The sequence below is a fragment of the Sminthopsis crassicaudata genome, chromosome 5 (assembly GCF_048593235.1).
Source record: "Sminthopsis crassicaudata isolate SCR6 chromosome 5, ASM4859323v1, whole genome shotgun sequence".
In the NCBI taxonomy this organism is placed as follows: Eukaryota; Metazoa; Chordata; class Mammalia; order Dasyuromorphia; family Dasyuridae; genus Sminthopsis; species Sminthopsis crassicaudata.
Genome location: NC_133621.1, coordinates 90331431 through 90357735, shown reverse-complemented (window position 1 = coordinate 90357735; position 26305 = coordinate 90331431). Strand labels below are relative to the sequence as shown.

At 45.1% G+C, this 26305-nt stretch overlaps 1 protein-coding gene across 3 annotated transcripts in view; it reads right to left on the bottom strand.

Moving 5' to 3' along the window:
• SMARCD3 (SWI/SNF related BAF chromatin remodeling complex subunit D3) overlaps nt 1-26305 on the bottom strand; it is a 76467-nt gene that overhangs the window by 35269 nt on the left and 14893 nt on the right. Inside the window, exons 2-4 of one of the 3 annotated variants that reach the window (XM_074267468.1) lie at nt 14535-14695; nt 1999-2139; nt 469-553 (exon numbers count right to left, since the gene is read on the bottom strand). Coding sequence is in view for 1 of the 3 variants with exons in the window: in XM_074267466.1 (XP_074123567.1) it covers nt 1999-2037 (39 nt within the window). In the remaining 2 variants the exon portion in view is untranslated. Of the gene's footprint in view, nt 1-468; nt 554-1998; nt 2140-5960; nt 6076-14534; nt 14696-26305 lie in introns of those variants that run through there. The other 2 variants (XM_074267466.1, XM_074267467.1) reach the window with 2 other exon arrangements.

Below are 26305 nucleotides of genomic sequence, written 5' to 3'. Positions count from 1 at the left end.
GAATCCCACATGAACTGCCTACCATGAGGGGGGCTTTGCCCTTCTCCCTATCATACGGCTCGAGGGCAGTCTGATTTTGCAAGTCACCAGAGCTGGGCACAACCTGTATTTCATTGTTTCCATGGTGACAGGTCAGCCTGGTCATTACCCCATGCTGGTCTAATCCCTAGAATCCTGCAGTAGGCCTGGAAGCAGACATTTGTAGACTGCCGACTCCCCTGGCACAGTGAGAGGTAGGAGGCTCTCTGACACACACACCTCTGGTGGGCGCCTTCTCCCCCCAGTAGGAAGGAAGGAGTTGCCCATGTGGGAGGGGTGAAAGCCCCTTCCCCTTCTGTACATTCATGGGTCCCCAAAACCCCACCTTTTCAGAGAAGAGTAGCCCCAGGAGGAACTCCTGTCTCCTTCCTCAGATTTCAGGCAGACTTATTTGTGAAGACTCGTGTATGGCCTAGAATTGTTAATTACCTTTCCAAGTGGACGCCTTTGATGGCCCCAGCTAGGTCTCGACCATAAACTTCTGAGGGAAAAGCACCAGAGCTAAAACGCAGAGCTGACAGAGCGGGCCCAGTTTTAGAAATGTGCATATTTTCAATGCCAGAAAGTGCTACTCTTGGGGGCACATGGGGATTTGTCATGATAAAATTAAGCTTTAACACCTGACTATCTCCAAATACTTCTGAAGAGGGAAAGGGCTGATCATTTTCAAATCTTGCCCAGGGCATGGAAATACTTTGAGCTCTGGCAGGGACCATGCTTTATGCTTTTCTTTTTTGTGTTCCTGATATCTCTCAGCACAATGTCATGTACACAGTGGGGCTCAAAACGTACTTGGTGATTGGTCCTGAGAGAGAAACCATAAAGTCTGACCAATACTTTGGGTCAAAGGCTAGGGAAGTAGCACATCTGATCTGGCAAAACGGACAGTGGTCTAGGACCCCTGGGATCAGTCTCGTTCTAACGGGTGGAGGTGGGGAGGGAAGACATCCCCTGCCTCCATCATGCTGTGTGACTCTGGACAAGGAGCTCCATTTATCATTCTGTATCTTCTGCACAATGGGGGAGTAAATAGGGAACATCCACTGTTTTTCCTGAGTACAGGGATGAGTGAGCCAGCAGTCAGGAAGGGCTCTGAGCATCCTAAAAATCCAGTCCTTACGGGCTTGGAGCATATTTTTTGGTTACCACAGCAACCTCTTTAGAGGTTTCCATGGGAGAATTTACCTTAATGAGAAAGAAAATACTGTGGGAGTATCGCCTCCTTCCATACTCCTTCCTAGCTACTGCCCTTCCCCACAAGTCCTCCCCCTTCCTGGACCACACAAAGATGTTTGGGCATGAGGAGTATTTGTGTGAGTGTCTGTGGGGGGAGTGTGTGGACACTCTCTAGTTTCAGAGAAAAGATCTGTGTACAAATAAAGCAAACCTGAATGTGAGGGACAGATGTATGGGGAAGGAGAGCACATGGGCAGGAAGATCACGGGTGCTTGGAGACCAAGTTGGTATGTGCAGGGCTCTGGTACAAGTACAAGTGATCTGGTTTTCTCTGCAGGGGAAGGAAGGGCTGCATTTGTCTGCCTGCAAGTAGGAGAATGTGTCTTGGTCCAGGGAAGTGTCTGTGTGTCCTGGGGGCAGGAAAGAGGGAGTGCATGGAGAAAGGAGGACAGGTGTGCATACAGGAACTGGTCTAAAACCCGTCAGAACCCAATATTTGAGCTTTAGAACAGCGGAAGCCTGATGCCCAGACTCCTCTCCTTTGCTCAGTAGGAGAGGGAAGAAGGGAGCCTAGTTGTAGAAGTCAGTGTGGGGAGCTAGGCTGGGCTGGCTTTGCCTTGTTAGGAAGAACAGAAAAAGGGGGCCCGAGAAGCAGACACACTTCAAACGGTCCCTGTGCGCTGAGCAACGACGTCGGCCGGTTACAGAAGGCGAGCGGTGAGGGGCCCGGACCCAGAGCGGTCAGGGCAAGCCGTGAGGCTGAGGGCAGGCAGAGGGACCTACCTGTACCACGGTGGGCGGGTGCTGAAGGCCTGGAGTCATAGATGGCTGAGTCCCTTGGTGGGGGAGTCATCCAGTGCCCCCTTGGCGCCCTGCTCCTGAGGGCTCCACTCCTCCAGCACCAGGGGCCATCCTGAGGAGAATCTGAAAGAATAGGACGGGAAGGTGGGGAGGGCTAAGACTCCCTTCCCCCAGCTCATCACCGAACACTAGGCTCAGGGGAAGGAGTGGGGGGGAAGCTGGCCCGTGCCCCTGGTGATGGCCGGCGGCGGAGGAGGAGGCGGCGGCCTCCGGGTGTGACTTATAAAGATGGGAGGTGCGGCCCCTGCGTATGTGTGCGTGACATATATGTTACCCTGTGCAGAGGCCCCGGGAGGAAGCTAGCCGGCCATTTCTGCCCACTTCCCAGAGGCGGCAGCGAGGTCACACAGGGAGGGGAGGCCCGAACCTGGCCTTCTACCCCGATCTAATCCTGAATTCCACATGCAGAGTTTTCTTTTACCAAACCACAGTTGTTTCCCTTAGCGTAGGCTGAAACATAGCTTGTCAGTGAATGGAGAGGGGGGTGGGAAGGGAGAGAATAAGGAATAGGATATGGGGGAGGGAAGATGGAGGGAGCGGCCAGCCAGAGAGAAGGAAGGGCCCCTGAGCATAAAGGGGGCAGCGTCCAAGTGGGAGCAGCGCCCGCTGGAAGCGCCCAGGGAGCCGGAATCCCAATAAAAGGTCACCAGCTGGCACAATAGCTAGGAAGCCCGAGTTTCCAAAGCTGATACCGGCTCAAGTCCTGGCAGAGCAAACGCAGGGGCTCAAGTGGGCACGGGGCCTGCGCTGGCTGAGCGATGTGTGAGGCTCCATTGTCAGAGAAGGGGGGTGACAAGGAGGATAATGCTCCTGTTAACAACGGATCTCGTGGAGATGTAAGCCCTTTGTGTGCCTGGGCTCACTTGAGCATCACCGGGAGCCCATGGGGTGCACCCTACAGGTTATTTTGGGGGCCGGGCCCACACAAGGGGTAAGAGGAGGGTCATCAGGACAGAGGCAGAAGAGAGGAGAGATGGAGGCAGAAGCTGACCCCATGGGGGGGCAGAGGCGGATACAGATCAGGAGGTGAGGGGCAGTGGGGGAAGGAGAGCCAGGGCGGGGCCAGGGGGAGAAAGACGTCACCCATCTGGAGGAACGATGCGGAGGGGAGTGGGGCAAGGCACCCTAAGGAGAGGGGGGGTGCAGAAGCGGGCCCTGGGCAGGAAGATGGAGAGCCAGGGGCAGAGCTAAGGTACAGGGGGCAGGCAAGGCAGGAAAGCCTGTGGCAGACGGGGAGCCAATTCCAGGGAGCCGAGCGAGGGGCAGGGCCAGAGGCCGGGCAGGGTGGGGGGGCAGGAGGTGCAGAACTGGAGACAGGCAGAGCAAAACATGGACAAAGGCACAGCAGTGTGGAGGGGGAGGGGGCGAGCCAGGAAAGGAAGCGGAGGGGGGGAAAGAGCCAATGCAGGAGGATGGGAACAGAGGCAGCGCAAGGGGAGAGGGGGAGGGAGCAAGAGGCAGGGGCAGGGCCAGTGCAGGAAGGATGGAGACAGAGGCAGCGCAAAGTGGGGGCGGGGCATGGCTGGTGCAGGGGACCTGCTGGGGGGGGGGGGGGGGGGAGGAGGGAGGGGCCTGCAAATCTGAGCCGGGGCTGTCCAGGTAGGCACCGGAGGAGGGAGAGGCTGGATGGGGAGAGCTGGGCACAGGCTGCCGAGGGGCCGTTTCCCCCTCTCGAAGTCCCCTGTGAAGCCCACTGCCTGTATAAACACCAAGTTGGGCCTAGAGCTTCCACTGGGCCCTTCTCAGAGAGATCTCCTCAGTCTTCCTGTCACACCTGCACAGGTCAAACGCTCCCTCCTCCTCCCCACCTGGAGTCTCCAGAGAGAGCCTATAAACAGTGTGGGACGGGAAGGGACCGATTCTGACTGTAAAGGCTGCGTGACACTGGGCACAAGCGGCTTAGTTCCTCATCTCCCCCATGAGGGGCTCAGCTAAACTAGTTCCAGGGACAGAGACTCCAGGGCTCCTTTTAGCTTCTGAATTCTAAACCTACTCTTTAACTGGCATTCCCAGTGTCCCCCGGCCTAGCACTGGAGTCCCAGGAGGCCAGGCCGCTGCCCCGAGGGGCGCAGTGCTGGGGACCCCTATGTGGGGCTTCTACATCATGGGGGGTCAGGCAGATGGGGGCGGGGGTTACTGGGGCAGTGCCTGCCCATGGGGAAGGTGTGTGTGCAGAGGGATGGGGGGGAGAGAGACAGAGACAGAGACAGGGAGACGGAGAGACAGACACAGAGACAGAGACAGAGACAGAGAGAGACAGAGAGAGACAGACACAGAGACAGAGAGAGATAGAGACAGAGACAGAGAGAGAGATAGAGACAGAGACAGAGACAGAGAGAGAGACAGAGACACAGAGAGGGAGAGACAGGGAGGCAGAGAGACAGAGAGACAGAGACAGAGACACAGAGAGAGACAGAGAGACAGAGAGTCAGAGAGACAGAGACAGGGAGAGAGACAGAGACACAGAGAGGGAGAGACAGGGAGGCAGAGAGACAGAGACAGAGACAGAGACACAGAGAGAGACAGAGAGACAGAGAGTCAGAGAGACAGAGACAGGGAGAGACAGAGACAGAGAGAGAGTCAGAGAGACAGAGACAGAGAGAGAGTCAGAGAGACAGAGACAGAGAGACAGAGACAGAGACAGAGAGAGAGACAAAGACAGAGACACAGAGACAGAGACACAGAGCAGAGAGACAGAGTCAGAGAGACAGAGACAGGGAGAGACAGAGAGACAGAGACAGAGACACGGAGAGAGACAGTCAGAGAGACAGAGACAGAGAGAGACAGAGACAGAGACACAGTGAGAGACAGAGACAAAGAGACAGAGAGAGACAGAGAGACAGAAAGAGACAGAGAGAGACAGAGAGACAGAGAGAGAGAGACAGAGAGACAGAGAGGGACAGAGAGAGAGACAGAGACAGAGAGAGAGACAGAGACAGAGAGACAGAGACAGAGAGACAGAAACAGAGACAGAGACAGAAAGAGACAGAGAGACAGAGACAAAGAGAGACAGAGAGACAGAGACACAGAGAGAGACAGAGACAGAGAGAGACAGAGACAGAGAGAGACACACAGAGAGAGACAGAGACAGAGACAGAGACAGAGAGACAGAGAGACAGAGAGGGACAGAGAGACAGAGACAAAGAGAGACAGAGAGACAGAGAGACAGACAGAGAGAGAGACACAGAGAGAGACAGAGAGACAGAGAGAGAGAATGAGGAGAAAAGAGAAAAGAAAAAGAGAAAAGATGAGAGAGAAGAGAGAAGAGAGCGGGACAGAGAGGAAGGAGTGCTGGGGGGTGTTAGGTAGGAGTGAGGAGAAGGTGAGAAAGGGCTTAAAGGGCCGGAAGCCGCGGGGGCCTCCAGCTGCACGCGGGAAAAGGTGTTCTTCAGTACGGAAAGGAGGCTCGTCCAGGCGGAGGGGGGAGGAGGAGGATGGGGGAGGGGCGCGCCAGGCAGGAGGGGTGCCCGTTCGGGACAAGGAGGATGCGGGGCGGAGGGATGCCAGCCGGGGAGGAATGACACCGGGGTGGAAGAACGGAGGAGATGCCGGGGTGGTGCATGTGCCAGGAGGGAAGATGCCAGTCTGGGGGGGGTGAGATGCCAGGCGAGGAGGGGAGGGGCTATGCCAGGAGGGAGATGCCGGTCCGGGAGGGGGGATGCAGGCGGGGGGAGGGGGGATGCAGGCGGGGGGAGGGGGACACCAGAAAGGAAGGCGATGCCAGGCCGGGAGGGAAGGGGGGATGAGAGATGCCAGGTCGGGAAAGGAGGGGGAAATGCCGGGGGGAGGGGGAGGTTGCCAGGCCGGGGGGGGGGGAGACGCCAGCCGGGAGTGGGGGATGCCGAGCGGGGGGCTGCAGGGGCCGGGCCGCCCAGGGGGCTCACCTGCTCCCGGAGCTGCTCCGGTTCTGGCCCCGGGACTCCCAGCCCCGCGCGCCGGCCCTGGCCCCTCTCCCCGGCTCGGTGCTCGGGCTCAGGCTCCGCCAGCCCGGGCGCCTGCGCCGCTGCAGCCCCGGAGCGGGGGAGGCGCAGGGAGCGTCTGCAAAGAGCGTGGAGCGTGCGGCGAGTTAGGGATCGGAGCGGGAGCGGGGAGCAGGGGAGGGGAGCCCCCCATCTCCTCCTTCACAATGCACTCCCTTCCTGCGTGGGGCGCTGCCCTCCGCAGCCCTGCCCACACCCACTCCGATGCAGGCCCGCCCCCTCCCCCCCCCCCGTGCCCCTCTGCAGACCGCCAGGAACACAGACGCTCAGCCACCCCCGACCCACTGACCCCTCCCTCCGAGCCCACCTCTGGGGCCAGGCCCCCCTCCCCCTCCCGGGCCTGGCCCGCAGGTTCTGGTCCGTGTGGGCCAGAGATCCGTGGGGATCCCGAGACGGTGCGGGGAGCCGCTCTCCCAGGGACCCCCACAACGGGAGCCGGGCCAGCCGCGGGGAGAGGGCGTCTCCCGGTAACGGGCCGTGCCTCAGTTTCTCTGCGGCGGGAGCCGTCCGCAGGGCCTGCCCGGGGAAGGGCCCTGTCGCACTTATCCGGGCGCTAGTAGCCCGGACCTCTCAGGTAACTCCAGGCCCGATGCCCCCTAACCCGAGAGCCCGAGATGCACCCAACAGCCTCCTAGGAGAGCTGCAAGTCGGGCCCAGCCGCGGGCAGCTCCCGCACCCCTCCCTCCTGGGTCTCTTGCCCGTCTTGCCCCGGGCGGGGCAGCCTCTTCCCGAGCTGGGCCTGGGCGCTCTCATTTTCTTCCCTCCTAAGTCTGCGGGGCCCACAGACTTTCCCCTGAGAGGCCACACACAGACCACCCATAAACAGGGAAGACTTTTAAGGCGCTTATTAAGAGAAAGAGAAGGGGAGGAGGGGAACGAGGGCACTTAGTGAAACACTTTATCTGTGCCCCAGTTACAAAACGGTCTCTACGTCTGCCCTGCCTCTCCCCACGGGAGTAGAAAAAGCAAACGACTGGGCTTGGAGACCCGGGCTCTCGGCTTAGGATCCTGGGCAAATCGCTGGCATTTTTCAGTAGTATATTATTTCCCACCTACATGCAAAGACTTTCATTTTTTGTGAGATTTTGAATTCCGATCCCCCCCCCCCCCAGCTAAGTTATACTTCTACATTCATTTTAAACATTTCCAAGTGAATCATATTGGGAAAGAAAAGTCAGAACAAAAGGGGAAAACCACAAGAAAGGAAAAAACCACCAAAAAAGAAGAAAAGGTGAAAACAAATTCTTCGATCTGCATTCCGGCTGCATAGCTCTCTCTGGATGTGGATGCGTTTTCCATCCCACGTCTATGGGAATTGACGTGGATCACTGAATTGCGCGGAAGAGCCAAGTCTACCTCAGCGGATCACCGCCCAGTCTCGCCATCCCAGCTGCCTCATCTGCGAAACAGGAGTAAGAATAATTAGCAGTCGGAGCGGGAGCACTCTGAACCCCTCTAACGTTCTCTGTACCAGAACACCTCAGAGCTGTAGGGATCCGATAGGAAGGCCTGTGAAAGTGACTTGTAAACTTAAAAATTCTGTGCAGAAATTAAAAGTATTTTTCTGAACTCTGGGAAGGCTTGGCTCAATTCACACTGGAGAACCTCCAGAATCTCTTGGGTCCATATTCTTGCTCTGAGTTCTTGTCCATTCTTTTCATTTTCCTTCATCCTTTTCATTTCATCAGCTAATTGGAGGAAAATGGCTCTCCATCGGAGGAGCGCAAGCCTGGTGCTTCCCGTTCCTGTTACCAAGGCCTCCCGCCTCCGTGGCCTGGGCATTAAGCTCACTTACATCCGGAAGCTTGGCTCCCCTTAGCCTGAGCTACCTGGCTCAGGTTAACAGATTGGCGCAGTTTCCTAGTTGTGACACAGTGACCCTTTCCCAGCAGGTTTTCTTCAAGGTGCTTTCATTACATCCTTAGAAGGAGGCGGTTCAGGGCCTAAGCATTAGAATGCCCGGAGAGCGCATCTGGCCCACACCACTTCCTCCCAGGAATGATCCTGTTCCCCTTGGATCAGCACTCAGCACCGTGCCTGGCTCCTACGAGATGACTAATGTTTGTCCACGCACTTGGATTAGATATCCTAACAGCATGCTGATGACCTTAGAGTTCACTCAGTCCAACTCTCCTAAGGTGTGACTCCTTTCTCCAAAGTGTTCTACAGAAAGTCCCTCTTCCTCTGCTTGAATACTCCCAGTGATGGGGGCTCATTACATCACACCACGGGGCATTTCAGTTCTAATTAGGAAGTTTCTTCTTAGAGACGAAGTCTGCCGTTATCTATAGATCTTATTAGATTTGTAAGTGAAGAGCATTTCATCTCTTCACCAGAAGCCTATGAACATGAAACCCTTGAGTTAGAGCTCGTTCAATCCCTCATTTTACAGGCGGGGAAACTGAGGTCCAGAAACGCTGCATCTTCATTTGTCAGAAATTCTCCAAGGGCATGTTAAGCCACCCAAGAGGTCGTAGGAATGAATAACGCAGCCGCATTCTGAACAGCTCCATACTGGGAGCTGCACAGTAGCGAGCTATCACTTATGATCTAATCAAGGACTTGGACCACCAGAGTAGGGCCAGTCGAAGAGTGGAAGCAAACGTGGCCGATGAGCAGCTTCATTGCTGCACTAGTGTGCAAGAAATGCTCTCCCTGTCTTGGGCAGATTAATCTTCCTTTCTGGGCTCATACCCCAATCCACACTGGCAGGGTGGTCCCCCACAGTGCTCCATTCTCACGGTGCTAGGGGTAATGCTGTAGCCAGGGTGCCTCTCCTTAATGAGACTTAAGACTCAGTTCTCAGCAAAGACATTTGCTCAAATGGATGAGCAAGAACAGAATACTAAGCCGTTTCCATGGGAAACATGGGGTATATTCTCCCACAGACAGACACAGAGTCTATGACGGGGAGGGGACGGCATAATGACCAACTTAAAATAGAGTGGTAGTGGGGTATTTATATAAGGGACCCAGAGAGCCAAGACAACTGACTGACTGGAAAACTGTAAGGCTCTGATGTACTTCTTTCTAGAAAGAATTCCCAAGAAGTTAGTTCACAGGTGAGCCTTAAGTTGGTGATGAATAAATTCTTTCCCTATTTAGCTGATTAGCTGTAGTAACTTTTCAAAAACCAAGGTATCTTTACTGATTATCTTCCCCACTGGGCCTTGCTCCTCGTTGGGCAAAGGTGTTGCTGAGCTGGGTCAAGCAGTTTACCCCACTACTGAAATGGCTCTTTGCTGGGCTGGGATGCCACTGGACTGGGCCAGGAAGGCTGTTCTGCAGCTGAACAGGTAGTTCTGGACATGGCCAATAAGTTACCCTGGTGCTGGACCGCTGCCGTCATGCTAGACTGGAAGATTACGCAACCAATGGGTGCATTGCTTGTATCAGCCAGATTATTTAGCTGCTGGGATCTTTTTAGATTTAAGCATCTTTGTTTAAGGAAAGTAATTGATTTTTAAAACACTGATTTTTAAAAATAGTTTTTATTGACCAGATATATGCATGGGTAATTTCACAACATTGACAATTGCCAAACCTTTTGTTCTAATTCCCCCCCCCCCCATGGCAAGTTGACCAATGCACATTCAATATGTTAAAGAATAAGTTAAATATGTATACATGTCCAAACAGTTGTTTTGCTGTACAAAAAGAATCAGACTTTGAAATAGTGTACAATTAGCCTGTGAAGGAAATCCAAAATGCACGTGGACAAAATTAGAGGGATTGGAAATTCCATGCAAAACACTGATTTTTTTTTTTGAAAAGCTCCTCTACCCTAGATATTTCTCTTTTCTGGTCTACCACAATTCCTGAAATTCCCACCTTACTAACTTTTCAAGGAAAAGGCAGTGAAGTTCAGTTAAAAACCTGCCGTCTAAGGGCAGAAGGTAGGGGGAAGGAGGGGAAAATTTGGAATAAAAGATTTTGTAAGGGTCAATGTGAAAAATTACCCATGCATATATATGCCTTTTTTTTTTTTTACCCATGCATATGTTTTGTAAATAAAAAACTTTAATAAAAAATAAAAAGTGTTACCTATATTAAGTTATTATCAGTCATTGACACTAGCTCAAATTGGTTGGGCAGATTATGCCCACAGAGGTAGGCCCTGATATTATGGAACTCATGCAAATTTTGAGGAGCTCTTAGTAAAAGGTAAACTTTCTATCTTGAAACCCTGTACAGGAGTTGTAGGAAGGACATCAGGGCAGCTTTAGGACACAGGGTACTTTGGAGTTGGCAGGCGCATTCTGCCATAATTTTGTCCCTGTCTAGTTCTGTCTCTGCTGGCTATATCTCTACATCCACCCACCCACCCACCCACCCACCCATCCATCCATCCCATCCAATCAATGTGCACATAAGTTCTTTTAAGCCTCTGTTCATCCCATTTGATTTTCCAATAAACCTCCTCCCTATGAAGGAGTTAGGCCAGGCAGAACTTCTTCATTTAGGAAACTTTCAAAAAGTAGTTTCACAAGAGGCAAGGACATCAAGGAATAGGGCAGTACAAAACAGGGTCCTGAGACTTCTTGTCTATGAGGTAAAATTTATTTTCATAATTCCAAGATGCTATTTTCCTATTAAAATCCTTCTCCCTTTTCCAACTACATATCTGTGTGAGGCCAGATTTTCTTCCTATATTTAAATCAAAACATACCTAACAGCAGATTGAAGCAGAAGCAGATATAAGAATCCAGCCATCTTCTATTAAAGGAGACATTAACAAGGTTTGCGAAAAAATGTGTAAAACAAACCCACTCTTCTCACTTAATTTTTTTAAGACAATATCTTGTGTGAATGTGTTATGTTTATCGTTATTTTCAAATGAACTCAAATGTTTAAAATTATGCATTTCAATTCCTTATGTAGTAAACATCAATAGATATAAACCATTTAAACAAAATCTCTTCAGGATCCTCAAAAAATTTTTTTAAGAAAGGAAAATAAGAAAGGAAATAAGAAAGGAAAAAAAAATCTCAATTTTTAAGAATACAAAGGGATCCTAAACATTAGAGAAGCACTGATATAGCCATTAAGGCAAAGGATTCAGAGTGAGAAAGATTCAGGTGCAAATTCTGTCTCCAACATTTATTGACTATGGGCAAGTTACTTAACTGCTTTATGCCTCAGTTTCCTAATCTGTAAAATGAGGAAATTGGGCTCAAATGACCTTTAAGGTTTCTCCTAGTCATAAATCTACAATCCTAATTCTTATTTTACAGTTATAGAAATTGAAGTTTCAAGGGTTTGGTTGATTTTCCTAAGATCAGACAGGTAAAACTTGAATTAGAACCTTGATCTCCTTTATGAAGATGCAGGATTTATTATCCACTATATTCCATAGCCTAGTTGAGGATCCATGATCTTTTAGCTATTACAAAGGTTGTTGCCAATTTTAGAGCGTAAACCTCCTGTGGCTAGGGGCAGAACAGGGATTTAGGATGCCTTAACACTTTGAAACAGTTTAATTCAGTATGATAAAGATGATGTAGGTTTCGGCTATTCCTCACCTGGGGCAAAACCATGAAGTCAGAAAACTGTCTCTTTGTTGCCCCGCCTTTCCTCCCAGCGGGGAGTCCCACTCCCCATTCTGGCACCTCTCTCCCTCATCTCCATTTCAGGACATCTTCATTACTTTATGTCTCCCTCTGATTCCTACTGAGGTGCTCCATCAAGGTCTGCCTTACCTAGACAGCATTCATTGTCTCTGTGTTTTCCCTCTTCCTTTCTTCCTATCAAAATTTACGAATCCTGTGTCCTATTCTCTTAGGGCCCTTCGGGATCACTAACACTTAAATGATAAACTACTACATTTTGCCCGTAACACATAATGGCTTGATGCGTTGCTTATTCCTCCTTAGAGTATTTTGTGTTTCAGTAGAGGGTTTCTAGAAACCCAAATGAATGAACATCTAATGATGGTATTTGAGACACCATTGCAGGCCATTAGGGGAAAGTTTTTTGGCCAGAGGAAATCCCAACCAAACAATAGTATGCTTTGGAGAGTGCTATAGGTTTCCTACATTCCCCAAATACATTTACCATAAGTAATCTTTACCAGTATTTATAATCCCAACATTATTCTTTTAGTCATTAAAGAGCCCTTTAGATTTAGTGTCCTCCTCTATCCACAACTCTCCCAAAATCAACACAGTAAGTCAGCAATTTATCTTAGGATAAGTTCATCATTCTTTTAAAAGTAATTATTTTAATTTTCAGTATTCTATTTTCCTTTTCTCTTACCTTTCCCCACATACATTAAAAAAAAAAGGAAGATACTTTTTCTCTTATCTTGCCCCACATACATTGAAAAAAATGAAGAAAAAAACTCTGGTAACAAAAATGCATAGTCAAAACAAATTCCATGTTGGCCAAAAATAAAAGTTTCATTCTGCATCCATCACCCCTCTGAAAGCAGGTGGGAAACATTTTGTCATCTGTCTTTTGGAATTGGATTTTTAAAGTCTTTCAAAGTTGTTTATAATGTTATCCTTATTGTACAAATTATTGTCCTGGTTCTACTCAATTTTGCAAACATTTCCCCAATTGATGGGTACCCTCTCTTACTTTCCACTTCTTTTGACACTGCAAAAATATTTTGCAAAAATATTCAAGTAGAAAGATATGGATTTAGAAGGAATGTTAGGTTAGAGTTAGCAAATATACTGAAACTGGGCTGAAGGTATTAGTGAGGATACTCAGTAATCTGATCAGAAAGCACAAACAAGCTCTTTGGACTCTCCCAGTTCAGGACAGACTGGACCTCAAAAACTGGGCTTAACTGGGGTAAGGAAACTATGAAAGCACTGCACACAGATGGGGGCCAGAGTCAAGGGCTACATTCAACAACAGAGCCAAAGGTCAAGTTCAATGACTCAGTCAGAATACACTATTGTGTGAACATCCATCCTATGCAGGGATCAAAGGGGCTGATAAAGAAGAAAGAGATACCATTTCCTTTTGGACAGGTTCCAGTTGATGGTGCCCTGTAGAGCTAGAATTAGGGGGTCATATCATTTCCCTGGACTTCAATTTCTTTTTTTGCTTAATGAGTGTGTTGGAAAGGAACAAGCATTTGTTAAGTTTCTCCTGTGTGCTAAATACTTTACAGATATCTCAGCTGATCCTCATAACCACCCTGGTGGCAGGTGATGTTATTACATACATTTTTCACTTGAGGCAGACAGAGGTTAAGTGCTAGGCCAAGGGCCACGGAGCTATGAGTCGGAGGGCAGATTTAAACTCCAGTCTTCATGGCTCAGGATCAGCACTCCATCTGTCTTGGTTGCATTTGATGACCTCGAAGGTCCCTTCCAGGTGCTTAAAGCATTTTCAATCCCTCTCCATCTTCAATTTGTTCTCTTTTGGCTGCTCTTATAGCACTTAAGAATGGTCAATGTGGGAATTGGAAACTAAGTTATCAGTCCCCCACTCTGATCTGAAGACAAAGGGGAGCTCCAGCAGATGGAGAGAGCCTATGGTCATCAAGGTGGCACTTACTGCCTCCAAGATAACCCATCACGCTTCTGGATTTGAATTGTCAGGAAATTTTTGAGTTTAAACCGGCTTCTTCAATATAGCCATTTCCCCCAGTTCTTACCTCTGAACCCAAGGAGATCAAATCTAATCACTCTTCTGTTTTGAAAGCCCTTTAGATGTTTGAAGATACTAATCTTGGCCCCTTTCTAAGTCTTCTCCAAGACTTCATCTGATCCCTCATATGTCCTTCCTAAAAATATGACACCTTTCCATCTGTCCATTCATCCAGGGCTTATTGCCTACTCCATTCTCAGATTCGTGATTTTGGATGGAAATCAACTAAGGTTCTATATTAGCACATTTGGCTTTACAGTTTTGCCGATTCTGAAAGAGGTTTTGGGGAACCAGACAAGATTAAAATAGCAAATGTGATTTTATTGAGTACCTACTATGTGCTGGGATGGAGGTGGCTATCGGAGGAAGGAGCTGTGCTCTCAAGATGCAAGGATTGGAAAACTTTCAGAAGTAGACTTTAAGATCATTCATTCATTCCTATATTTCTGTTTCTGGAAGGAATATATATTTATATATGTCACAGAGGTTAAGTGACTTGACCAGGATTGAACACTCACTCTCTTCCCTCTTGTCTGTCTGTCTGTCTGTGTTTCTCTTCTCCCTTCCTGCCATCTTTTAATATATATATATATATATATATATATATATATATATATATATATATATATATATATATATATATATATATATGCACATACATAAAATATTACATGCTGCTTATTAGGCTTGAAGGAAGTTATCAATTACACTGGAACTACTAGGTTAAGAGGTACACCAAGAACACTAATTTTCTTGAGTTCCGGCAGTAGGTCAGTGCTAGCTCCTATGGTCCAGTCTCTGTGTACCTCTTCTATCTGCCTTTACCTAGTGTGTTAGAAAATTTATGTCCAGGAGTGTGGGAGGAGTACCTACCTTAGTAGAACACAAGAGTAGAGTGTTAGAGGGATCTGGAGCCAGAAACTGGATCTCAATGGAAATTCTTGTTCAAGCCAACACGTATCAATGTCCATGTATGAGTTCCTTCTCCCATTTAAAATGTTTCTTGCTCCTTAAGAATCTAGCAATGAGAATGGCTAGAGGAAGAGAGAATAGAAAGCAAAGGAATGGAGGAAATTCAATTGAGGAAATTAAGGCAAATAGAGGTTAAGTGATTTTCCCACAATTACACAAGTTAGTATCTGAAGCTGAATTTGAAAATCAGGTTTTCCTGACCCCAGACCCAACATTCTATGTATCCCCATCAATTAGGGAATGGCAACATCTAACTACCCACAGGATAAAGTTCTAATTTGTTAAATCAGACATTCAAAGCCTTCTATTTTCTGTTTCAATCAAACCATCCATTCTATGTCCCTTTACGCATTTTACATTATTATATATAGACATGTTATATATATATATATATATATATATATATATATATATATATAATTTGTGTTTTCAAAATCCCACCCATCTTTCAAAAACAAGGTCAAATGGCAACCCCTCCACAAAGTCAGAATTTATCCTCTTATTGCCTCTCTCTCCTGTGCTCCCAAAACTTTATTATAACACCCTTCTGCTCTACTCATATTCTGCCTTATTGTTACTTGTCCACATGCCTCGCCTAACCATTCCAGAAAGGAAAATCTCCCATCTTGTTCAATTTTGTCTCCTCTCACTTTCCTGCATGTGTAAGCCAAGACCGAGATCTCTCCTCTCAGAAGCTCTTACTCCTCATGCAGACATGGAGTAATCATTCTTCACCAAAGAAAATAGTGTTGTGCAAAAACACTTGAGCCCAGAGTTACACCCCTAGTTAGGTATTTAACATTTGTTAAATTGAATTAACAGAAGGTCAGAGCTGTGTGTGACTTTCTAGTGCCACCTGGTGGGCTTTCCAGTGCATAATAGCCTCTTCCTGTTCTAGATGCTTAAGAGTGAGAATGGTTAAAAGTTTAATAGACAAGATTCATTTTAGCTATCAGACCACAGAGGGCTTTTGTAGCTCTCTTTGTTTTTACCCTTCTTTCAATTTCTTGCCATTAATGAGTACCACACTGAACAGAACCTGGGAATCTGAACATCAGAAGTGACCTTGAGCAATCCAAAGCTTAACAAGAGTCCCTTTGATAACCAGCAAATGATGATTCATCTTTCACATGAAAACTTTCAATGGGAGATAACCCATGATCTTCTGAGACAGTATACTAGACCTCAGGATAACTCATTTTGTTAAGAAAGTTTTCTTTTAACATCAAATCTAAATTTGCTTCTTCAACCAATTGTCCCTAGTTTTGCTCTGAAGGACTAAGGCAGACCAGTCTAAACCTTCTTCCACATGTTAAGAAAACTATTGTATTCTGTCTTTATATTCTCTTCTTCCAAGGAACAGCCCAGCCCGGTCAGCTTTCTAGGGTATAACTTCTAGTTCCCTAATTATCCTGGGTCCTTCTTTTCTAGTTTGTCAATGACCTTCCTAAAACATGTCCAGAATTGAACACCCTAATTCAGCAGGGCTTTGACTGAAGCAGATCCATATAGTAAGGCGATGATCTCCTATATTTTGGATGTTAAAATTACTCTTAGTCTCTGAACCAGCCTTTATGAAGGAGCCTATTATGTGCCAGGCACTATGCTATGTTCTGAGGATACAAAAGCAAAAATGAAATAATCCCAAAGGAGCTTATGTAAGGGGAAATAGGGTGACTTAAGAAATTAGACCTTGAAGTATGAGCAGATCCTTCTTTCCTGGTTGGGAGGATGCTGTTTCTGGCATCTCTGACTAGGAGGCCGGTACTTTGCAATATTGGAAAGTTTCCTAATGGCTGCTAAATTGTAATTCACTGTACTTACAAAAAGAGAGGCCTGCCCCTATGGCCTTTTTTCTGCTTCTTGTTTTTGAAATGTGAAGGGTCTTTGAACTGCACTCTGGAGAAGCAGACAAGGGAAGGGTCACAGCTCTGTCCACCACCTGACCAGTCTGAGGTATGAGCCTATGGCCGCCTCTATTTCTTTTGTATTTGCTTCCTGAGTCAGTGACTGCCTAGCATCCTCAGGATAGACCTGTCCATATAGTAACCTGGTGAGTTCAGGCCATCCAGAGCTCCCCTGACAAGTCCCCTTAATGATCAGAGCTAAATGGTTTGACAGCAGTGGAAGTACCTGCAAAAAATGTAAAAATACAGCACCAAAGGACACTGAGAGCTTCAGGGAGAGCAACTCCCCCATAGTGAAAAGAAATGAGGACTCTTAGTCACCCTTTTCACTGTGGCAAAGAAGTGGAGATTAAGTGGATACCCGTTGACTGAGGAATGGCTGAATAAGTTATGGTGTATGAATGCAATGAATTTTAATGTTCTATAAGAAATGATCAGCAGGCTGGTTTCAGAGAAGCCTGGAAAAGACCTACATGAACTGATGCTGAGTGAAGTGAGCAGAACCAAGAAAATATTAACAAAGAAATAGGAAGATTATGTGATCAACTGTGATGGACTTGATTCTTTTCTGTGGGGATTCAAAGCAATTTCAATAGACTTGGGAGGGAAAATGCCATTTGCACTCAGAGAGAATTATGGAAACCGAATATGAATTGAAACATAATGGTGATTTTACTTTTTGTTTTTTTCCTTTTAGTCTGATTTTTACACAACATGACAAATATGGAAGTATGTTTAAAAGAATTGCACATATTTAAACTATATCATATTACTTGCTGCTTGGGGAGGAGGGAATTAAAGGAGGAAGGGAGAAAATTTTGGAATACAAAAGTCTTACAAAAATGAATGTTGAAAACTATCTTTATATGTATTTAGAAAATGAAATACTATTAAATTAAAAAAAAGAAGTGATGACTAAATTGAAAAAAAAAAAAAAAGAAATAGCATAGAATTTAATTTCTGGGAGTCTAGCTGAAGGACCCACCCGGTAGAGAGCTATACCTAAGAAGAACTCCACAAAGAAGAAAAGGACTTAGAGTCAGAAGTTGGAAGATGTCCTTTTGTCATATTTTTCCACGTGTGTACCTCATTAAAATTTCATTTTAAGATTGAGCCTATCCTTTCCAGATACATCATGTATTTTTGTGGGATAGTATGCCTTGGATTTGGGAGTGAAAATAAATATGCTTGTATGAACTATTCTTGCTATACTTTCTCCGATAATATCTTGTCTAAAAAGGAAATTCAGACTGACTAGTTACTAATGAAGAGCACACTGGGAAGGGCATTGATTCAATAGTATTAGAAACTTGGGTTTATGTTGGCCAATATAATAAAAGTTTAGAACCAAGGTGAACATTTAAAAGAAAGAGCAATACTTCCAAATTCCCAAGCTTTTTCCAACAGTAAGAACCAGACATTTGGGAGTAGAAAAGAAGGGGGAAAGAAAGAGATTACATAAATAACCTAGGGAGATGTTCAATTTCCTACTAAGAGGGAAGAGATATGGAACATCATGCTTCCCGCAGCATATACTAATCCCCTGAAATACTTCACCATAAAGGTGGACTCAGCCTTTATACTCAACACCTTCTCAACTTCTCATTTGCTTCTCCCCTCTTATTAGACAGCGGGAGAGAGGAACAATAAACTCTTCCCAAGCCTTCCTTTACAGAGCAGATCTTGGTTTCTATGGGACATCATCCCCTAAAGACATTGCTCCCTGCTTTTCCAGCTTGTATTGTCTTTCCCCAAAAGATTGTAAAACTCCTTGAGATGATTTAAAAAAACCAAAAAAACTTTGTCCTCAGTACTTAAATTTTTTTTTAAAAATTGAATTGATTTAGAATTCTTCTCAGATGGGATTTCATCTAGTAATGTGCCATACAGATAGTTCTCCCAGTCCTAGCTCAGAACTAGTCCTTCATAATCAGTCACTCTGCCCAGACCTCCTCCATCTCCTGGTTGCAAAGACTTTCTGCTTCTTTTCTTGGCCAGCGCCAAGTCCAGACACAATGCTCAATACTAGCCACTCTCATCACTCTGTTCTAGAACCAGCCACGTGGGTGTGCCAGATTCCCTGCCAGGGACACCTAATTCCAGTAGGGAAGAGTGCAAGTTGTTTTCAGTCTCGTCCAGTTCTTTGTGATCCCAACTGGGTTTTTTCTCGGCAGAGGTACCAGAGTGGTTTGCCATTTCCTTCTTCTGTAAATTTTACAGTTGAGGAAACTGAGGCTCACACACCTTATTAAGTGTCTGAAGGTGAGTTTGAACTCATGAAAAGGAGTCTTCCTGACCCCAGAACCTGCACTCATCCACAGTGCCAGCTTCGACACCCAAAAGGGAAATAGGTTCTCCATTTCTCTCATTGGCTCTTTGGCTCTGTCCCGAAGCAAGGTTGCTGATTATAGAAACTTGTTGGGATTTTCTCAAAAAGAAAGTAAAAAAAGGTGCTTTGTGGACAAACATGACTTCAGTACAGGACAGATGATTTATTGCTACTAAATAAATGCAATGGCAAACATAGGAGAACCAAAGAACCCATTATCAAAATGTAATCAGGATTCAGTATAACTTAGCCCAAAGCTGTAGAGGCAACTTGACTGGGAGGCCAATAGGCCCTTTTTTCTAAATCAAAAGCAAATTTTAGCTGCAAGGCTGCTAATTAGGCATTTTGTTTTTAAACAAAATTTCTGAATCCAATCAAATGCTGAGCTTGATCTTCCCTGTAGCTCCTCTTTCTTCAGAGCTCTCTCAGTCATAAACACCATCATTCTAGGGCCACTGCAGCAACCAGCACCCACAAACCCTCTGGGACCCTCTGATGCTCTCAAGTTTGTTTACTAGAGAGATGGGGCTAAAGTGATTGGAGTCCTAGGTCAAATTCCCCTAGTTGAGTCCCTATGTTGCCACAGAGGTGGGATCTTTAGGCCCCCAGGATTGGAGAATCCAACCTTCATTGAAGTTTTTGCTTTTTATTTCAAGGGCTACTGGCAAGAAGAATGTTTTTTTTTAAATAATATTATTATAATTATATAATATTATATATTATTATATTTATATATATAATATATATAATTAAAATTATAATATTCAGCTCTCTGGCTCTCTGTGGCTGTCATGAGGCAGGGGGTGGCTAAAGAAACATTCTTTCTGTGATAGAATTCTATCACATCCTAGGTGGGAGCAGTCAGGAGTATTGTATCCTCAAAGGCCCAACTAATGAATCACCGTGTCCTTGGAACCTCCTGGAAATAAACAGAGGCTATCTGGACATGATCAAAGGGTGGGGGAGGAGGAAGGCTTCTCCCAAGGTCAAGGTGAGAGGTACAGTGCTCATTCTCCTCCCATGTTAAGTCCAAGGCCTCTGGAGTTTAGGGAACTGGGTAAATAAAACATCCATCAGTAGCCAACTATCTTGGTCTCCTTGCTCTGAGGCTAAAACACTGTGGGCAGAACCCAAGGTGCATTGTACATGGCAGCAGACTTTAGAATTTAGACCTGGAATTACGTATTTGTGTTTCAAGTACTGAGCATTGTTTTGTGTGTCTACTATCTTCAAGATTACCTAGTCCAGCTGCCCCAGGACACAAGCGTGGTCAGCTCCAGGCAGGGGAAATGCGCTTCCCCAGTTTCTTCACCCCTGAATCCACATAGACCCTACATACAAGGCTGCCGCACTGAAATCCAATTCATGAGCCATTCAAGACACCATCCTGGTGACATCACTGGCCCTTGTCAAAGGCAAACAACAGCATCCGCGTGCTCACGTGTGCGCGCGCGCGCACACACACATACACACACACAAACACACACACACAAACACACACACACAAACACACACACATACACACACACAAACACACACACAAACACACACACACAAACACACACACATACACACACAAACACACACACACAAACACACACACATACACACACACACAAACACACACACAAACACACACACACAAACACACACACATACACACACAAACACACACACAAACACACACACATACACACACACAAACACACACACATACACACACACAAACACATAAACACACACACACACAAACACACACACACACACAAACACACACACACTTTTCCTTATTCCTAACTTCATAAATTTCCCCCTTCTAGTTTGCCCATCACCATCAGATCTAGTATTGCTTAACTTTCACTAATAGAATTATAAATCTGACTTGTACCGGTTTATAAGAATCATGTAGAGTTCATCCTTATTATAAAAGATGAAATTGAGGGTCAAGCTCAGATAAATGGCTGGCCTAAGGTCACATGACAAGCAAGCACATAATAGTCAAGACATGAGCAGAGAACAGGACCCCAGACTCTTTTACATGCGCACACTGTCTCATGTAATTCCTCCGCTCAGGAGCATTCAGAGCATCCGCCTTTCAGAGACTTTACTATAGAACTTTGATGTGAACTTAATCTCTTCCCTGTCAGAGGAGGAAGCCCAAATGGTTATTATCAGATAGAGCCGATTCCCAGACTATGCAGTTTGTCTGGCGCGATTGTGAGGATGGAACTTTTTGTCTGTCCCTCAAACCTCTTGTGCATCTTTAAGCAACCTCGGCGATATTGATTAGCATTCTCTTTAGACAGGTCCCGCACTGGGCCTGCCGGGTGCACTTTATCTGGCTCTTTGATCCTCCCTCTGAGTTCCTGCCTTTACTTCCCAAGCTTCCCATAAAAGGCCTGCTTATGATGAAGATCTCTGCCAAGTTCTTTTCAGAACGGCGCTACTCTGAGGTACTCTCTCTCCTCCTCATAGTGCCTTCCCTTGAATGGAGACTTTCTCCTTACTCTAGCTAACTGGTTAGTCTGCTGAACTCCTCCTCGGATCTATCGGGCCAGTCCGTGGCCTATTCCGGCCTAATGGAGCATTTCCTTTCTCCTGGTTAATTGTGAGTTCCTCTGGGGACTTGCCTTTTCCTTGCTAACTATGTGCTCTCTCTACTTCATTTCATATTGCCACTCCGGGTGCTTATTTTGTCTATAACCTCCTTTCCAGAATAAATCTACCTTTTGGCAAAGAGAATGGCCATGGGAATTTGTCACATTTATTTTGGACTAGAACTGCTACCCCGACCTCATCAACTTAATCCAGGCTTGTCCTTCCCAAGCAGTAACTCATACTCTATACCTCTTTGTGCTCTCTCAACTTAAGGAAAAAAAGGGAAAAAAAGCAAATCTCCTCTGTCCAGGAGGGGCTGGTTCTTGTTCCAATTTGATTAACTTATTCATACTTAGCTAAGAGCTCTAACTGCCCTCCAAAAGCTTGGGAAGGGCTTCCAAAACTCAAACGCCTTCAGGCTAAGGAACGAATTTCTGATGGTGGAATTTCCAGCAAAGCCAGAGATGGTTGTGGAACAGGAACCTTCCCTTTCATATAGGAAGCTGCCTCCCCTGCCTGTACTTGTGCACCTCCCTGAGCCTCTCCCTGGGGTCTGTCTTAATAACCACGATGGCCAGCATTGATAGAGCACTTTAAGGTTTGCAAAGCATCTCACATGTATTCACTTTACATACGTCCCCAGCTCAGAGGCAGGAGGAATCCAGGGACAAAATGAACGTCTCCTGCCTTTTGAGCAAGGACTCCGGACTAATTGCTTTCTTGTTGCTTTACCTCTGCAGATCCATGAGCTTCTTCCCGCTCTATCTCTGCTTCAAGCCCAGTAGATTTTCTACCCTGACTTTGTGAGAAACAAGAGGTTGCTGCAGCCTCCCAGGGGTTATTAGCAGAACTAATGGAGCAAACTGATGTCTTTACTCTGATCTGGGCAAGCAGCTATTTTAGGGCTCAGCTGCAGGGCCCTTTTAATGCAGAGCCATGGCAAGCCCAGAAACACTTACCAACACAGTCCCAGAGGATCCTGACTGAGTAAACGCATAGTAATCCTGGGAGAATACTCTAGGATTCAGTTTTTTGGAGTTCACAAATAGGTTGGGTAGTATCCCATGACCTAAGGCTCCTTTTGGCAGGAAAGTTATGTCAAGGGAGTCAGGAAACTCAAGGATGAAATTCTGGTGGGAGAACTGCTGTTCAGTCAAAGGATGAAATTGCACAAGGGAAGGCACTGGAGTTAAGAGGGCTTGGGAAAAAGCTTCCTATAGAAGTTTGGATTTTAACTGGGACTCAAAGAAAGGCAGAAAGATTAGTAGTCAAACCAAAGGAAGGAGAGAGTTGGGAACAGCCAGATGGAAGTCTTGGAGCTGAAAGAGAGTGTGCCTTGTAAGGTGTAAGAATATTGGAAAGGTAGGAGTGGGCTAGATTATGAAAGGCTTAAAAGTTAGAGAGAACATTTTGTATTAGATCCTGCATGACAAGAAGCCATTGCAGTTGTGTGTTGGGGAGTGTATTTTAGGGAGGAGAGCCACAGTGATGACATGATCAGACCTTCGTTAAAAAAGTCATTTTAGTGGCTCAAGGAAGGTTGGATTGGAGTGGGTAGAGACTTGATGCAATAGTGCAGTTGTGAGGTGATAAAGGTCAGAGAAACTGAGAAGAATTATATGAAATGATATAGAAAACATAACCAGGAGAAAAATATATACAATGACTCTAATAATGCAATTTTGAAAGACTTAAGGATTATAGTAAATGTTTCAGTCGCAACACCAGAAGATTCAAATTGAAGTTTAAATTATAAATTTCATCCTTAAGGCTGTCAGCTCCTTGAAGGCAAAGACTGTATTTTCTTTATATTTCTAGTGCTTAGCATGGTGCCTAGCACTTAATACACTTAAAATGCTTATTGATGAGTTGATTGATACTTTCCACCTTATGGCAAGGAAGGCTTGGATTGCAAATGCAAAATGAAATATGTATGTTCAAAGATGGCCAGTATGTGAAAGCATTGTTGCTTGACTGTTTTTGCTCATTTATCCATGTTACTGGGGCATAGATAATCAAGTTTCCCTGTGATGGACACCTTGGAGAATATGGATTTTTCTCCAAACAAATTCTTAATTTAAGTTAGTGATTTTTTTTCTTTGCTATAACATGTCATGGTATTTTATCATCTGGAGGCATAGGGAACCTAGTTTTGGCTTTACCCAAAGGAAGACTATCATTTTCTAGGGTAAGAGACCTTTTTCTCCCACTCAAAGATTTCAATTTGAAAATTTTCAACCTCCTTGCTATTGGTCCCTCTTGTCTTATTAAAGTGTCTATGTTCTTCCCCTTCCCCTTCTCCTCCTCCTCTTCCTCCAAAGGGGAAATGTAAATCAGTTCCCAGGTACTTTTCCCTGTTGTTAAAAGCATCTGAAGATTGTGAATGATCAGGAAATCCACAGAATAATAATAATAATAATAGTTAACAGTTTGCAAAGCACTTTATAAATATTATATCATTTTATCCTTATAACAATTCTGGTTGCTATTATTATACCCACCTTGCAGATGAGAAAACATTCAAGTTAAATGACTTGCTAGGGTCACAGTTAGTATCTGAGTCAGGATGTGAATTTGGGTCTTCTTGAATCTAGGTCTATCACTCTATCCACTGTGCTACCAAGCTTACTAAGTAGGTTCCCTACTGCTATGTAGATTCCCTGCTATGAATTACCTTCTAATTCTTTAACCTTTCTCTTTAATTTTCTTCTAGTCCTCATTTCTCTAGGTCTACTCCTAAAATCATAAGACTCTCTATGAATTTTTGGACCAGAAAACCATTATGATACTTATTAAATCTATTAATATGTCACTCTAAAATAGGAATAATGTAAAATTTGTATTTAGCAAATCAATAATTCAAAACTAATCATTAAACAGCCTATACAGTAATAAACAATAAAAAAAATAATTTTATTATAAAATGAATAAATGGATTTAAAAGCAGTTATTTCTTGGAACATGTACAGATATTCCCTGCCTGGTTCCAGTCCACTGCATGGAAGCTTAGGAGAGTCTACTTCCAACCATTAGAAGGGGCTTGCTCTATATAGTAATGAAGAATCCCCTCATTGATTGCTGACCTGGAAGAACTGATGACTCAGGAGATGTGCAAAAATAAGAGACCCGGCTCTTGGAGTTCTCTTATTTCAAGGATGTGGACTATTTTGAGCTGGAACTTTTAAACTGGTATCTCTAGAGAGTACCGAGAGTGGATTGCTCTGTCTCCTACTCAGCCTCCATGCCACTATGCAGGCTACATGAAGACTCTATGACAGAAGAAAAGATTTCTAGGACTAGTCAGGCATTCAACAAGTATTTTATTAAATATGTATTGTTTCAGAGACTGTGGTAAGCACTGGAAATACAAAAACAAGAAAAAAGCAAAAAACAACCACCACCACGAACCCCACCCCGGTTTGTTCTCAAGAATCTCACATTGAATGGAGCAGATTTGGCCTGAATGTGTCTGAAGCTGAGTAGAGTACAGCCTAATTAGTACTTGGGTGGGAGACCGTCCAGAATACAGAGGGTGCTGTAGAAAAGATACCATGTAAATTTTCCCGAGATCTAGTAGGAATGGGGGTGAAGGAAAGATCTCCTGCAGAAAGTGGGATTTGATTTGAATGTTGAAGAAAGTTGGATAGGAAGAACAACATTTGATGCATGAAGCAGATGGTACAAAATACATGGAGTTGGAAGATTTGATCATCTTGTGTAATGAATAGTAACAAGACTAGTTTAACTATTATGCATATGTACATATATAATAAAAATAATAAAATTTAATAAAATAATGAGCATGATGAGCCGAGGGGAATAAGATGCAAAAAAAAACTAAAAAAAATTTTAAATGAAAAGAAAATAAAAATAATAAAATTTAATAAAATAATGAGCATGATGAGCCGAGGGGAATAAGATGCAAAAAAAACTAAAAAAAAATTTAAATGAAAAGAAAATAAAAATAATAAAATTTAATAAAATAATGAGCATGATGAGCCAAGGGGAATAAGATGCAAAAAAAAACAACTAAAAAAAATTTAAATGAAAAGAAAATAAAAATAAAAAGACTGGAGAAGTAATAAAGGGTCAGGTTGTAAAGGGCTGAGGTTTATTGTGGGAGGTGTGATAACCAGACCATTCTGTAGAAAGATCTCAATGGAGGATGGATCGGCCTGAGGAAAGACTCGAGATGAGAAGACCCATTTCATTAGTCCAGATGAGAAGTGATGAGGATGTGTTTTTGGCTATTGGTTGTAGAATGACATATACATGACATGTTGTGAAGGTAAGAACAGAAGTTGTTGGTTACTTTTTTTCTACACATGCTCCCTTCATTTGTGTATCATTACCATTGCGTGCTTAAGTTTGAGTCTACTTTTCCCCTGGATCTGTGTGTTTTTGTGGAAGAGGGCACACTCTAAGGCTTTGTTGGGGGCAAGAAGGGAGAGAGGGAATGTTTTGAATAAACTACTCTTGTAAACCCTTTTGCTAAAGACTTAAGTCTACGACTAGTTAGTTAAAAGTGGAAGCATTCCAGTGAGTGTTCGTTCAGCAGCCATGTGTTAAAAGTATAGTCCCACAGAGTTATCCCTAGAACTCTGAGAATAGTCAGTCATGTATATGTGTAGAAACACAATTCTATCATTCGGTTCACTCAAGATGCCAATTTAATTTTTTCAAGAATTCTCTTCATATTTCTCCTCAAGAGTGAAATTTGGTTTATTAAGAAATGCTATTTTAGTCTGTTTTTTTCTTTTTTTATCCTCTCTTCAGTCTCCCCCAAAGCATTGTAAATGCCAGAACTTCACAGCCTCTCCACAGTACAGAGCAGGCTG